The sequence below is a fragment of the Colletes latitarsis genome, chromosome 7, assembly GCF_051014445.1.
Source record: "Colletes latitarsis isolate SP2378_abdomen chromosome 7, iyColLati1, whole genome shotgun sequence".
NCBI classification, from domain to species: Eukaryota; Metazoa; Arthropoda; class Insecta; order Hymenoptera; family Colletidae; genus Colletes; species Colletes latitarsis.
The window spans coordinates 2,983,928-2,997,247 of record NC_135140.1 but is presented as its reverse complement, the minus strand read 5'-3'; the positions used below and the strand labels follow the sequence as shown (position 1 = coordinate 2,997,247).

The window sequence follows — 13,320 nt, the reverse complement described above, 5'->3', positions numbered from 1 at the left end:
AATTTTAGTCTTTTTTTCTACAATTTTACAGACAAAGCAAAACCAACATTACCGAGTCGGATTTCACTGTAAACGCGGATATTATTTTATTATCATAATACAAGGTAAACTTATACGTGAATAAAATTATTCATATACTTTTTGTGATTATTTAAAACATTGTTACTGCTTTACAATAAACAACAGAAGTTGACTTGCATCAAAAACGAATGTCATGTACCGATTGTAATTTCCAATATATAAGTACACCATGAACATTTTTGATCAATGTCAGAAGAGAAATCAAATCTATTAATATAAAAACATCGTAAGAGCAATCAACGCGTATGTTGCCGTATTATTCATGAAAACCGAACTCCGCAAGAAATGTCTAACGCGCAAGAAACAACGCAAAATTGCACAATCTTTCAAAGTTTCAATTTTTTTAAATCATCCATGGGTAAGACAAAATGAAAATGTATATCATAGGATTTGTACATTGGGCTTCCTTTCTTCCCACTCAACCCCCAATCAAGAGGCGGGTGAGTCGGAGGTAACCCGGCGAATCGAGAGAGAGGAGAAGAGAACCGGGTCCGGGTCAATAAGACGCGTGAGTGAGTGAAACAGAGATGGAACGACAGTGAGAAACGGAGGGAGCGAGCAAACAAGCAAGCGCGCGGGAGAAAGAGAGAGGTACAGCGACCGCGCATTCCCAGGGCTAGGCAACGTAACGAATGAACGAACGAATGCAAGAAGGGGCACCACGGTGAACAAGGGAAATGGTGGAATGGCAAGAAAAAGAGAGGCACTGATGACGAAAGGAGGGAGAAAGAGAGTGAGAAAAAGAAACATACGACGAAAGAGAAAAGGCACAGCAGGCAACGAGAGTCCCGGCTTCAAATTCTCCGGCTCGTGTTGGCACCGCGATGTTCGCTCGAGCGAAGCGAGCCGATTCCCACCGAAACGAACCGATCTTCCACGAACGCGCAATTCCGAAAGTCTGTCAGTGTGAGATCTATACATATATGCATGTGTATCTATATGTATGATTCGATGAGATTAGAAAACGATAATTATTTTTACAAAGTAAACAACCTGTTGTTTATGCAATTTTCGTGAACTTCAAATTTTTTAGTAATTAATTTTAAAAAATGTTGTATATTACTTGAGAAATATAAAAAATTACAAATGTATGAAATTATAAAAGCCGTGCAACTTTATCTTCGACGATAATTTTAATTTTTGACGAGAAGATATGTCAACTAAAAACGTTAGTCTTTTAATAGCATTGAGTATTAAAAGCTAAATATATGCAGATAAATGTACACTTTCTATGTATACAAACAAATCGCTGAGCCAGTATTTGTATTTCAATATTAAATCAATAACAGGAAATAATATTAAAATAAAAGAGCTAATATATTTTATGATAAAAGAAAAAGAAAAATTAAACATTCAACATTTACCCTTATTAAGTACTACTACGTCAAATATTTTCTTTATATTACATTATAATTAATGCCAATAAAAGGAATAAAAGTATATACTTCAAATTTGTACATACATTAATAACAGTGTGTATAATGTATGCGTTAAATTCAAAACATTCATTTTGTCTGACACACTTTAACTGATACTAATTGATCCATCGATTTAAAATATTTTCGTGTTCTAAAATTATAAACATTAACAAAATCTACGTATGAATTATACGATATAAATAAATGATTATATGAAACTGATCGAGACATAGAAGTAACAAAGTACAATTGATGAAAGCATGCCGACAACAGAATATAAATCCTTTCGTCATTTTTCGGGTATTATTTTAATACTTGATACTCTTATCCGAAATTTAGTGAAGCAAAAACAACTCTTTTCGCTTTGAAAATGTATTTTTCAACAATAATCTCGATTTCATATTATTCATAGCATTCTTCTGTTTAATCGATACGTGTCACGATTCTAAAACATGCGTTGCTACAAAATTTGAAAGCACGATGTAAGAAAAGAAACGTGATATATCTACTATGGACCAAAGCCAAATGAGTACACATCCATACTCCATACCGTGTATACAAAAGTGTTATATTTGCATTTGTCTAATGCACTTGTACAAAGAAACAATGCAAAATGTTTAATACTTTTTCTTTTACATATACATATGTTTTCCGCATCTACGAATGAATTTACAACACCTGCCTGTGTAACGTTCTCCTGTTTTTTTTCTTGACATCGAATAAATGGTAATTGTGAGCTACATGTATAGAACGTTGAACGTACGCCTGTCAGTATTACGCAAGATCACTTTCAATTTTATTATTCCTATATTTGAGTCTGCTCTTACGTTTCGTTATAATTTAAATGAAACGTTTATTTAAAACAAATTATACCTTTTAACTGCCAAATTAGAAAATATTAATTTTCCTAAACATAAATACCAATTGAAAAAGTAATTCCTACACAATACTTATTAATTTCCGAGAAGTACAAATATTACTGATTTAAGATAACACAGTGATACCAAAATAACATAAAAACACATGTTCCTTAAATTGCAAAAGTTATATATAGACAAAAGTAATACCAAGAAAATATTTCGCTAAACAGTTATGCAATGATACTATTTTATTCTTAAGCTGAAGTTAATTTCTTACTTTTACATGCTATCTTCAAAATATTCACGTATAATATCAAATAGTACGGAACATTTCGCTATGCGTGCATTAAAACGTAAAATGTTATATAGCATATATAGCAGTCTTTCGAATACTTTTACAAAAATGACGAGTTACACAAGAATCTCGTAGAAATACCATAAATTTATCCAGAATTAATTTAGATAGCATCGTAAATTTCCTAGTAGACATTTTGTGTTATGCCAATTAATTAAATTTATTATATTAATGTTGAAATAAATTGTTGAAAGTTTTTTTTAACAAATATTAAACTAGCATGATGTTAGTCTGATAAATAAAACGCTATGTTGTAATTTAATATTGATTAATATACTCCTACATGATAATATTATTTCTAAAATTTCATTCCTAATATACATCAAAATGTATTTTGCAATCGTTTGATAATCTAATATCCTGAATAAAGTATTATGTTTTTAAAAGCTGTATACGTATATCAAGTTTTTAAGCACAAAATGTTTATTTGTAATTTTCATTTAGTACTTAAAATCCTATTTTCATAAATTAATTACTATAATACGATTATGAAAATGAACCTGAACCTACTAAATTTGTGTCTTGTAAGTAATATACTATTGTATAAATGTTCATTTTAGTATTCAACGTTGGAAGTTGAATTGCTTCGATCAATTTTATTTCAAATTTCCCTCTACCCTGATCTGTAAGTAATCATATGTACACCTTTTCTAAATACATACAGTGCTGGAAAAAATATTGGCTCAGTATGATTATTACGATACAAATGCGTATAACTACTAAACAACTTAATTTAAAGAAAATACCTTTTGACATATATATAAAGGTAATCTATTATTTCTATGTATACTAATACTTTATGGTACGAATAATTACATAAATACTATTTTTACGTTATTCACCAATCAGAAAACCTTTTAACGTTGTAAAGATAGGTTCGATTAGTTCTAATAATTACCGTAAACATTCTTCAGATTTCACTCACATACCTGACACGGATAATACATTGGAATTGTCCAAATAAAAACTGGCCAAATAAGTGACTATAAAAATAGGATATCGGTGTACATACGAAACTGTAAACAATTACTTATATTGTTGTATATACTATTTATTCACATTATCAGTAACTTTGATGTATGTGCCCTATGCCTTTTGTTCAGGACAAAATAAATGCACAGTTGTCGTGAAAATTTAAAAGCTAATGAAATATGTATTTTTACAGAATAAAGTAAATAAATTCATTTTTTGTAATGTTGTGCAAAATTTATGTCTGTATCTCATTCACCAATATATAAAATAAATATGAACATATTAATAATGCTAATATTAATTTAAATAAATATAAATATGTGTAAAAAATTAATCTTTTATCCATTAAAAATATGAATATTAAATGTATAATCATAATAACGGATATGTTAACAGCACATTTTCCACTTTTTCTAAAATGTTAATAGATTGAATCTCTAAAAACATGGAAATACGTAAAATATAAATACTTGAAGGAAGAAAATTTTCTATCGCTACTTAACAATGATTTAGAACAGTGTCATTAAGTTACTGCAAAATTATAATTTTCAAATGCACGTACACCAATTAAGAAATATCAGGAACTATTATGTAGGTCAATGGACCACGAGAATATGAAAATATATGTTATGTCAATATAATATCATAGATACGACGTATCAAACAAACTCTTTCGAAAAGATTAACTTTTTAACATCAGCTATGGAAGATTCATCAAATCGTTAGGAAGTAAAAAATAATGTAATGTTTCTTCGCACTATACATGACTTTACATCAAAATGGTTGGTTAATATTACTCCAACTATTTATGAAACATTCTGTATAAATAAATCGTTATGTAACTTGTGACTGTAGAACATAAATATATTATGTAAAAACTTACTACATAAGTGTACAACCTTTCAGTTGCGTTAGTTACAGAAATACTACAAATATACATTGATAGTGTATTATCAATATTTGTAAATTACGTACATAATTTTGTAAAAGAAAAAATTTCGTGCATAAACAATAAACGTATTATAATTCATATGTTTGATTTTAGACTTTCTCCGATGTTTATATTCATAAATTAATTTTATCAAATGAACTAAAAATTTAAAATATGATACTACGTATTAATTTTGAATGAAAAGATTAATCTTTACAAGCCAGATTTAATTTTGGAAATGTCTCGTTAGTGGTACAACTAAAATTTATTCGCATATGCGACTAAAAAACGTTGTTTCTTGTACCATGTCAACAAATATAAATTTATACATTTATTTTATACTGTATAGAAAATACAAAACAATAAATAAAAGATTGTAAACTGCAGTTTTCAATAGTAATATAATTAGTTTCTAATATAAATGTTTAAATACACAAAACATCTCATAACAGAATATACTCGATATGCACATCTATGTAATCGTTCGTACATTATATGCTTTTTGTTTTTTGTTATTTTATCATTTATTTTTAAAACGAAATATGAAAGTCTGAAAAGCCAATAAATTCTTTTTTATTTGATACATTTTACATGAAAACAAAATTGTATTCTTCAATAATAATTAAGAGGAACTGAAATAACGAGTAGAGTTAAAAATGTATAAAAAAATCTGCAATTTCAAATATTAATATTAAACAACTTTATAGAGATACTTCATTAAATGTACACTGAAATAATATTAAAATACTAAATCATGTCGTAACAATGTAAAACTGAATTTTATCATCAGTATTTTATCGAACAACTTTTATAAAAACATGCAAATTGTATTCGTACATTTAAAACTTTTAATTTGTTAAAAATAATTATAAACATTGATATTAAATTACGGTTCACGAAGTAATTTTCATACAAAATTGAAAAGCTGAATGTATTTACGTATCCGTTAATACAATACATTTTTTTTTAAATAAACTTTTTTAAATTTACATGTTAATTGAACAAATACTAGTTACATTAATTTTTTTCTATCACTTTTGTAACAAAATTATTGTTTATATTTTGAAAATATATATTTTTTATACTAGTAGAAAGCTGAGAGCATATTACTTACATAATTGACAATAAAATATGTAATACATCATTAACAATCATATTTATTCTAATATTAGAATCAATTTTCATATGAAATGTCTAAAGTTCATGTATAAAATTTATTCATATAAATTTGCTGCTATTATTCAATTTCTTATTATCTTAATCAGAAATATGATGCTTTCTTGATAGATTATTTATAAATTTTTCTACAATTCAAAATTATTGTATTAACTTTCCGTACTAATTACTGAATTTTCTTGTATGTATGTAACTGTTCATTAAATTAAAATCAAATCTGTACATTGAAAAAAGTCATTTTTTGATATACATTATTATCTTGTCATTTGTTCCCAAACCGCCCCGTTCTAAGATACGTATTTTAACAATTTTAGAAGACGAATTTTCAAATTAATTAATTGAGTATTAAATATTTATTTACTAAAACAATAAATATATATGTATATATAAAATACGAAATATATTTCAGGTAACCGAAAAAGTATAAGAGCTTTATTCAGATCATAGTATGTACAGAATGTAATCTCTTTGCAATAATTAGTTGTTATATTGTCTCAATATCGATTCATTAGTATTCTTAATACAGATACAATATTAAATGTATCCATGTAATACAGAATTATAGTCGCTCATTCATATATAGGTGCCTCACAAACTCTGTCCATTAAAATATCTTTAAAACTTTTGACGATCATGAAAAATGTTTTATACAAAAATTAAATGACTTTAAGAGAAGCATAATTTCATACAATTAGGATTTTCTGTAGATAGATGCGTAAAGAACACGTGAAGGTCAGTAATGTTTTTTTTTTTAAAGTAATCATATCCTTCAATTCTTTATTTAATGCAGCTCTTCATTCCTTGTAGAAAAGTATTAAAAGTCACTTATAACGAAAAGCATTAGTTTAAAAGATATCTGAATGTAAATATTGTATACTATATCGTTTAAATATTATTTTATAAAATAATGGTCTCCTTCAAATGGTATTCAGTATTTTTTAACGTATTAACCGATTCAATTACCCACTTTCAATAAAAAAGTACTGCATCATTTATGACAAAAAACCATTACTTTAAAAGATATTTCAACTTAATAATTTACAAGTTTCAATATTTACATTCAAATATCTTTTAATTTCATTATTTTTCACTATACATGGCGTGATACTTTTCTAGGGAAAATGATTAGTTGCCTTAAATATTGTATTAAAAAATATATAATTCCGTTTAAAAAAACATTAATGATCCTTATATCTATGTCCTCCACGCGTTTACTCGGGAAAAAAATAATTACAGCAAATTATGCGTCCCTTGAAACTATATAATTTTTGTCCGAAACATTTTCCACTATCATCAACAATTTTGAAGATATTTGAATGAACAAAATTCACGAGATACACTATATATGTACGTACACACAAAATACTGGATTGTTCTTGATTTCATAATATTGCCTCACCTAAATTTTGTTATATACCTAACTCGTCAGTTTTCGTGCTGTATGCAAAAATAAGTAGTATTAATTTAAAATAATAAATTTCCGATATTTTCATCTAAATTACAATATAATTTTTGTACATATTTACATTTAATGATTTTTTTTATTTATACATAAAAAAATATCTCATAAAAAATGTCTTAATTTATTAGATATTTTGTTACTTTTTCATTTTTAATTATATTTTATAATTCGACTTTATATATTTGTTAAATAGCCACATTAACCGCCTGTCATGTTATCTAATTATAATATAAAAATATTTACTTCATTTTCATCAAGGATAACAAAATTGAAATCATGAAATAACGTTAACTTTAAGATCAAAAGGTTTTGAAGTACATTGTTTACCATGTGATCGTGGCTTATGAATGAATCTTATCTTCAATTCATCAGTCTCAAAACGTTGAAAAAATTACAAATATTCTTTGATACTGTAATAATTATAAATACGCTTCACATTACACTTGTAATAACAAAATACCTAGGTTGGCAATGTTATAAAATTAAAATTAAATAAACAGATCAAACAATTTATGGAATAACCGATAAAACTTGACCCTATTGAAAAGTATTTTTAGTTTGTTTTTACCTAAAGTAGACACAGAAATGTAGCCTAACGAGTTTTCATATATTTTATAAATTTTATAAACAAATTTAATTAATATAGAAAACTATTGTTAATAATAATTGTGTTTTTTTAAATATTCCGTACTATAAATATTACATCTGACTAGTAATATTTTCATTTCAAACATTGCAAATTCGTTAAATAATAACGATAGCAATCAAGAATCTTACATACAATAAAAAAAAAAGAATATATATTTCTGTGAAAAAAATCGCAGTTGCGATAACATGTTCTGAATATAAGCAAAAGAAACAAGTAAGTATAACATCACGTATACATCTCCGCCGGACTACATATAACCTCATATTACGCAGATACAACAAGTACGGTGACGTTTGCGTATTGCAAACATGTCTTCCGTACATTGATTATATTCCCACCATTTTATGTATAATCAGCTTCACATATTCCCAATATAATGAACACATATTTTATTTACATTAAAAATATAAAATAAGCCACGTCGACAAATTTCAGAGACCAACAGAGAGATTACATTTTCAGCGTATGAATAGAAAAAAAATTGAAGAAAAAAGGTAGTACCATTTTGGCGCCTTGCATCATGTATATTTTGTCGACGATATGGCGCATACAGTAAAAACAGACGCTTAAAAGACGCTTACGTTTAAACATACTGTGCATGACACTCCTTCTTCCCCCTCCCCCTTTAACGCGACCAATTCAATTACTTTAAACAATATAATCTACGTAATTCGAGCTCTACAAGATGTATATCGTCACAAAAATATAAAATAATTCGGGATGTGAATATGCCAGTGTCGATTATACGTACGTCTAGCTCTCAGAGCCTCGAGAATTGGACATGAGCGGGAAATGAAAAGCAACGCAATATATTGTAAATTACGCCACAGATAACAAACTGATGACTAAAAGTCGCTCTTATTTTTTACAAGTTTTCCAACTGCTCGATGCTCACCATTGTAATCTACACGTCAACTGGCAAATTATTCGTTATAAAACTGTGACGGGTACTATAGTACAAGATCCCATATATGCCAATGCATGGCGCAAGTAGCCAAACAGAGACGGATCGTACGCGGGCTATAGCCTTGACGGTTGATTTATGACGAAACACCCGTAATATAAGCCTCGCCGACATTTTATGTTACAAATCTAGAGTATCTATGTTTTCACGATAGTAAAAACTGTCACGCGATATTTCTCCACATATTAGCACATAACGATAACAAGGTACACGAGAACCTTCTTGCTAAACACATCTCCGGGCAGCCATTTGCTATGACGGTTGTGTAGAAATAAAAGGTATATGCACAGTACGCAGCACAGTAGCACTTCACCGAATATTTGTTCATATTACGCGTATCATACGGCGGTGGTAGCCTAGTAATCAATTGTTAGTCGTTGAAATCTGTCAACGCTTGAAAAGAAAAATATTTAGATTTTTCTTACCTGGACAGTCCTCTACAGCTAAAAGGATTCTCAGCTTCGAATATCGCGACCCCACGCCACTTGTGCGGCATATGAAAGTGTATGGGGAAAATCTGTATTACCATTGGCTTATTTCAGATAAGCCGCAAAAAGTAAGCCAATCAGCATCAACCTTTTATGTTTTGAAGCGTTTCTTTTTACCCCCCCCTCAATAAAATGTCTGCTGGTGGAAAGAGCGGGAAAAATCGTGCGTGGAAAACCGTTTACAATCTATTGTTGATATTGCACTAACTATTGTCCATTTTACTTAATCGAACAAATGTATTTTTAGTATTAAAACGTACTTATTATCTTTAAGTTCATTAACGGTATCTTTTAACGTACGAATAATTTAAATTATTAAGGTTAGGGTTTATTATTATCGTAGATGGCGTTAGATTCTGTAGACTATATATATTAAGGCATAAATTACAGTACCACCAACGTGATGCAACCAATACTTACTATATATGTTTTTTAAAGAAGTAAACATGTTCTATTGTTAAATGCACATATATGTTAAAATATTTAAATATAACCAATACTGAAGTTGTATTAAATTATACATTTTATAACATATGAATAACATTTGATAATTTTTAATATAAATTATATTTAGGAATCATCTTTTCCTACAGGTTATTAACAAATTGAATTCTAAAAACCTGTTATTATGCTCACAATTGTTAACAATTTCGAAATAAACTATAATAAGCAACTATGAGCGCTTAAAAATCAAACAGAATGACTTCAAACAGTGCATAGATAGATATTTACAAACATGAGTGCTTACAGCGTAAAAGTATCCGAACCGAACACATAAATAGGGGGCCAATGTCTGCCCTCTGTTAGTAATGTGTAGAAGTTGCATTTCATTCTAGGATTTTTAGGGGGCTCCATAAGCCAGCTACAGATTGCAATGATATTTAAAGTACTTGGTTTTGTGGTTAAATGTTATCACTAACCTAAGATTAAAATGTTAATGTAAACGGATACATAGTAAAATATCAACGTAAATATTTATTTGTATATTTATTTATTTCTTTTGAGCATCTAATTATTTACGTTATTTAAATTGCCAAATTTAAATGCGATTCCTAATTTTATATTGACTCCGATTTTATAATTTTATATGCGAAAGTAAGTATACATAGGTATTATCAACAAACGTGATTGAAATATGAGAGAAACTTTAAGCATTTTTCTATTGTTTTTGAATTTTGCACAAAGGACATTTATATATGTGCTGGTTATTATGAAAGTGGCTGAAGTCATACATTTCCTGTTTTGAGAGATTTAAACGTTTGCATTTGATCATATTAAAAAATATTTTTCCATGCGTAATGCAAAATGTATCAAAAATTAAATGTTCTGCTAATGTAAAATTTATCAAAGTTCATTAAATTTCATAAATAACTTTAAAATTAACAGTATATCCTAATTAATAACTTGACAAGCATTATAAATTTCATTGAGAAAACAACTTAATAAAAAGAAAAGAAATTTATTTTTAGAATTGTATTATTTATTTTATGATTGCAACTTTATAATTATTATTTCAATAAATTTGTTCACTTTCTACTTTACTACATGATTTTCTGGATTTCACACTTAAAGGGCTTTAAAATATTCATGATGAATTGGTGAAATGTAAGATAATAAGTTTATGAAAATAATGGACAAGTTATCTAGGAAAAGTCATCGTAAACAAAAACGAGCTTACCATAGACTTCTAAGAGATATGAATATTAAATGTTGTGATAATCCAACAAAGGTTAGTATTTTAATTAAAAAAGTAAAATAATTTATAATAATAACAGCAGAAAAACACGATATGTATGTTTTATTGTATGTTTTTGTATAGTGTATGATGATTTGTAATGCTGGTTTAGTGACTGGCTTACAAAGAGAAACATTGCAAAATGTTATAGATCCATTGGTCAGTAAATATGATTTAGTAATGTTACCAAATAAATCATATTGTTTTATTAAATTTTATTCTATAAACGATGCTGAATATGTGTATAATAAAATTCATGGTCATATTAAACTTGAAGGACAAAATACACCATTGTATGCATCGTTTACAGAAGCAGGTATACAATGTAATTCCTTTCAAAATTTATACTATATTTTCTTCCATTTTTAGAAAAACCGAAATAGTATATAAAATTCATATATTTTAATTTCATTTTAGATCCTAAATTAGATTACTATCAATTATCTTCTGATCTTCCTCCTGGGCTTAGAATAATAGAAAATTTTATAACAAAAAACGAAGAAAAGGATTTGTTAAATACTCTGAATTGGAATAACGAAGGTACTATAAAGATATATTTTTAATGAAAAGGTATTTCAGATTGTTAAATGTTAGAAATTTATAGTAGTTCAATTGTTTGCTTTTTAGTATCTAAATCATCAGACTTAAAACATAGAAAAGTAAAACATTTTGGATACAAATTTGAATACGATTCAAATAAAGTAGATTCTGATAACCCAATTGCACCTATTCCTGAAATTTATCAATTTTTACAAATACGATTCAGAAAATATGATATTCCACATGAATATGATCAGCTAACAATTAATCACTATCTGCCTGGTCAAGGTATATTTTACAGTGCATCCTATAACAGAAATTTCTTTATAAAATAACTGATATTTTACAATTTAAGGAATTCCACCACATATTGATACACATAGTGTCTTTGAAGATACTATATTATCTTTGTCATTGGGTTCAGCATGTATTATGGATTTTAAACAAAAAGATAAAAGAATTTCTATTTTTTTACCACCTCTTTCATTACTAATTATGTCAGGAGAAGCTCGATATGCATGGTCACATGGAATTTGTCCTAGGCATAATGATGTAATAGACTCTGTAAATGGAATTACAACACAGCCACGCAACACAAGGGTATCATTCACATTTCGTAAAGTAAAAACAGGTTCTTGTTGTTGCACTTTTCCAGAATATTGTGACACAAAAGAAAACACTACTTTCATTGATGATAAGACAGCTACAGGAATAGAAAATTCTTATGTTCATGAAGTATGTTAGAAAGCATATTTTATACTATTCATATTATTTTTTTATTATTTATAGAAAATTATTAAATAATATTTATAGGTTTATGAAAATATTTCAAGTCATTTTGATGAAACAAGACATAATCAGTGGCCGAATGTGTCAAAATTTCTTCAGTCATTAAATCCAGGTGATATTCTTTTAGACATAGGTTGTGGAAATGGTAAATATCTCTACGAACACAAACATATATTTAAAGTATGTATATTGATTATCATTCCTGTTTCCATTAATTAATTGTTAAAACCATGAATGGTAAAGACGAACTTGATACTGCAGATTGGATGTGATCGAAGTCAGAATTTAATGAAAATATGTCGTAATAAGAATTTTGAAGTCTTTTTATCTGACTGTTTATACTTGCCATATAAAAATAACAGTTTAGATGCTGTAATAAGTATAGCAGTAATTCATCATCTCTCAACGCATGAAAGAAGAAAACAAGCAATTTCTGAATTAGCACGAGTTCTTAGACCAAATGGAAAGTGTTTAATATATGTATGGGCAAAAGAACAAGAAATAGATTCCACGCAAACAGCTTATTTAAAATATAATACAACTAAAAAGAAAAATAAATCTTTGTATAAACAAAAATTGACAGAATATGGTGTAACATTACCAATCCACGAAAATCGTACAAAATTCACATCTACCGATATGCTTGTTCCCTGGAAAAGGAAAGGAGGAGGAGACTTCCTTAGATATTATCACGTATTTCAAGAAAATGAATTAGCACAATTATGTTCAGAAATAGTTGACTTTATAACGAAAGATATATACTATGATCAAGGGAATTGGTGTGCAATTCTACAAAAAAAGTGTGAGATAAATTAATTAAAATAAAATCTGTTAATAACAAATATAATGTGTTTTTTAATGTATTTGTAAATACTAAAATCTCAAAATTAATTGAAAAAT

The 13,320-nt window shown here is 27.7% G+C and overlaps 1 protein-coding gene across 4 annotated transcripts; it reads left to right on the top strand.

Annotated features, from left to right (window-relative positions):
* The first annotated feature begins 9,919 nt into the window (after nt 1-9,919).
* LOC143343365 (tRNA (carboxymethyluridine(34)-5-O)-methyltransferase alkbh8) lies at nt 9,920-13,320 on the top strand. 4 transcript variants are annotated; one of them, XM_076768199.1, is made up of 8 exons: nt 9,920-10,323; nt 10,929-11,085; nt 11,176-11,407; nt 11,509-11,631; nt 11,719-11,919; nt 11,987-12,366; nt 12,445-12,600; nt 12,682-13,320. In XM_076768199.1, the coding sequence occupies exons 2-8, from the start codon at nt 10,978-10,980 to the stop codon at nt 13,234-13,236; spliced, it is 1,755 nt and encodes a 584-aa protein (XP_076624314.1). In that variant the 5' UTR covers nt 9,920-10,323; nt 10,929-10,977; the 3' UTR covers nt 13,237-13,320. The 4 variants fall into 4 exon arrangements, with proteins under 4 accessions (XP_076624314.1, XP_076624313.1, XP_076624316.1 ...); XM_076768198.1 differs by having other exon boundaries at nt 9,921-10,451; XM_076768201.1 differs by lacking the exon at nt 9,920-10,323 and having other exon boundaries at nt 10,958-11,085; nt 11,243-11,407.

Coding starts and splice junctions, on each gene's coding strand:
- LOC143343365 (XM_076768199.1), top strand. CDS start 10,978: ATGAAAATAATGGACAAGTTATCTAGGAAAAGTCATCGTAAACAAAAA. Junction 11,408..11,508: donor TGCATCGTTTACAGAAGCAG/GTATACAATGTA, acceptor ATTTCATTTTAG/ATCCTAAATTAGATTACTAT. Junction 12,601..12,681: donor AACACAAACATATATTTAAA/GTATGTATATTG, acceptor TTGATACTGCAG/ATTGGATGTGATCGAAGTCA.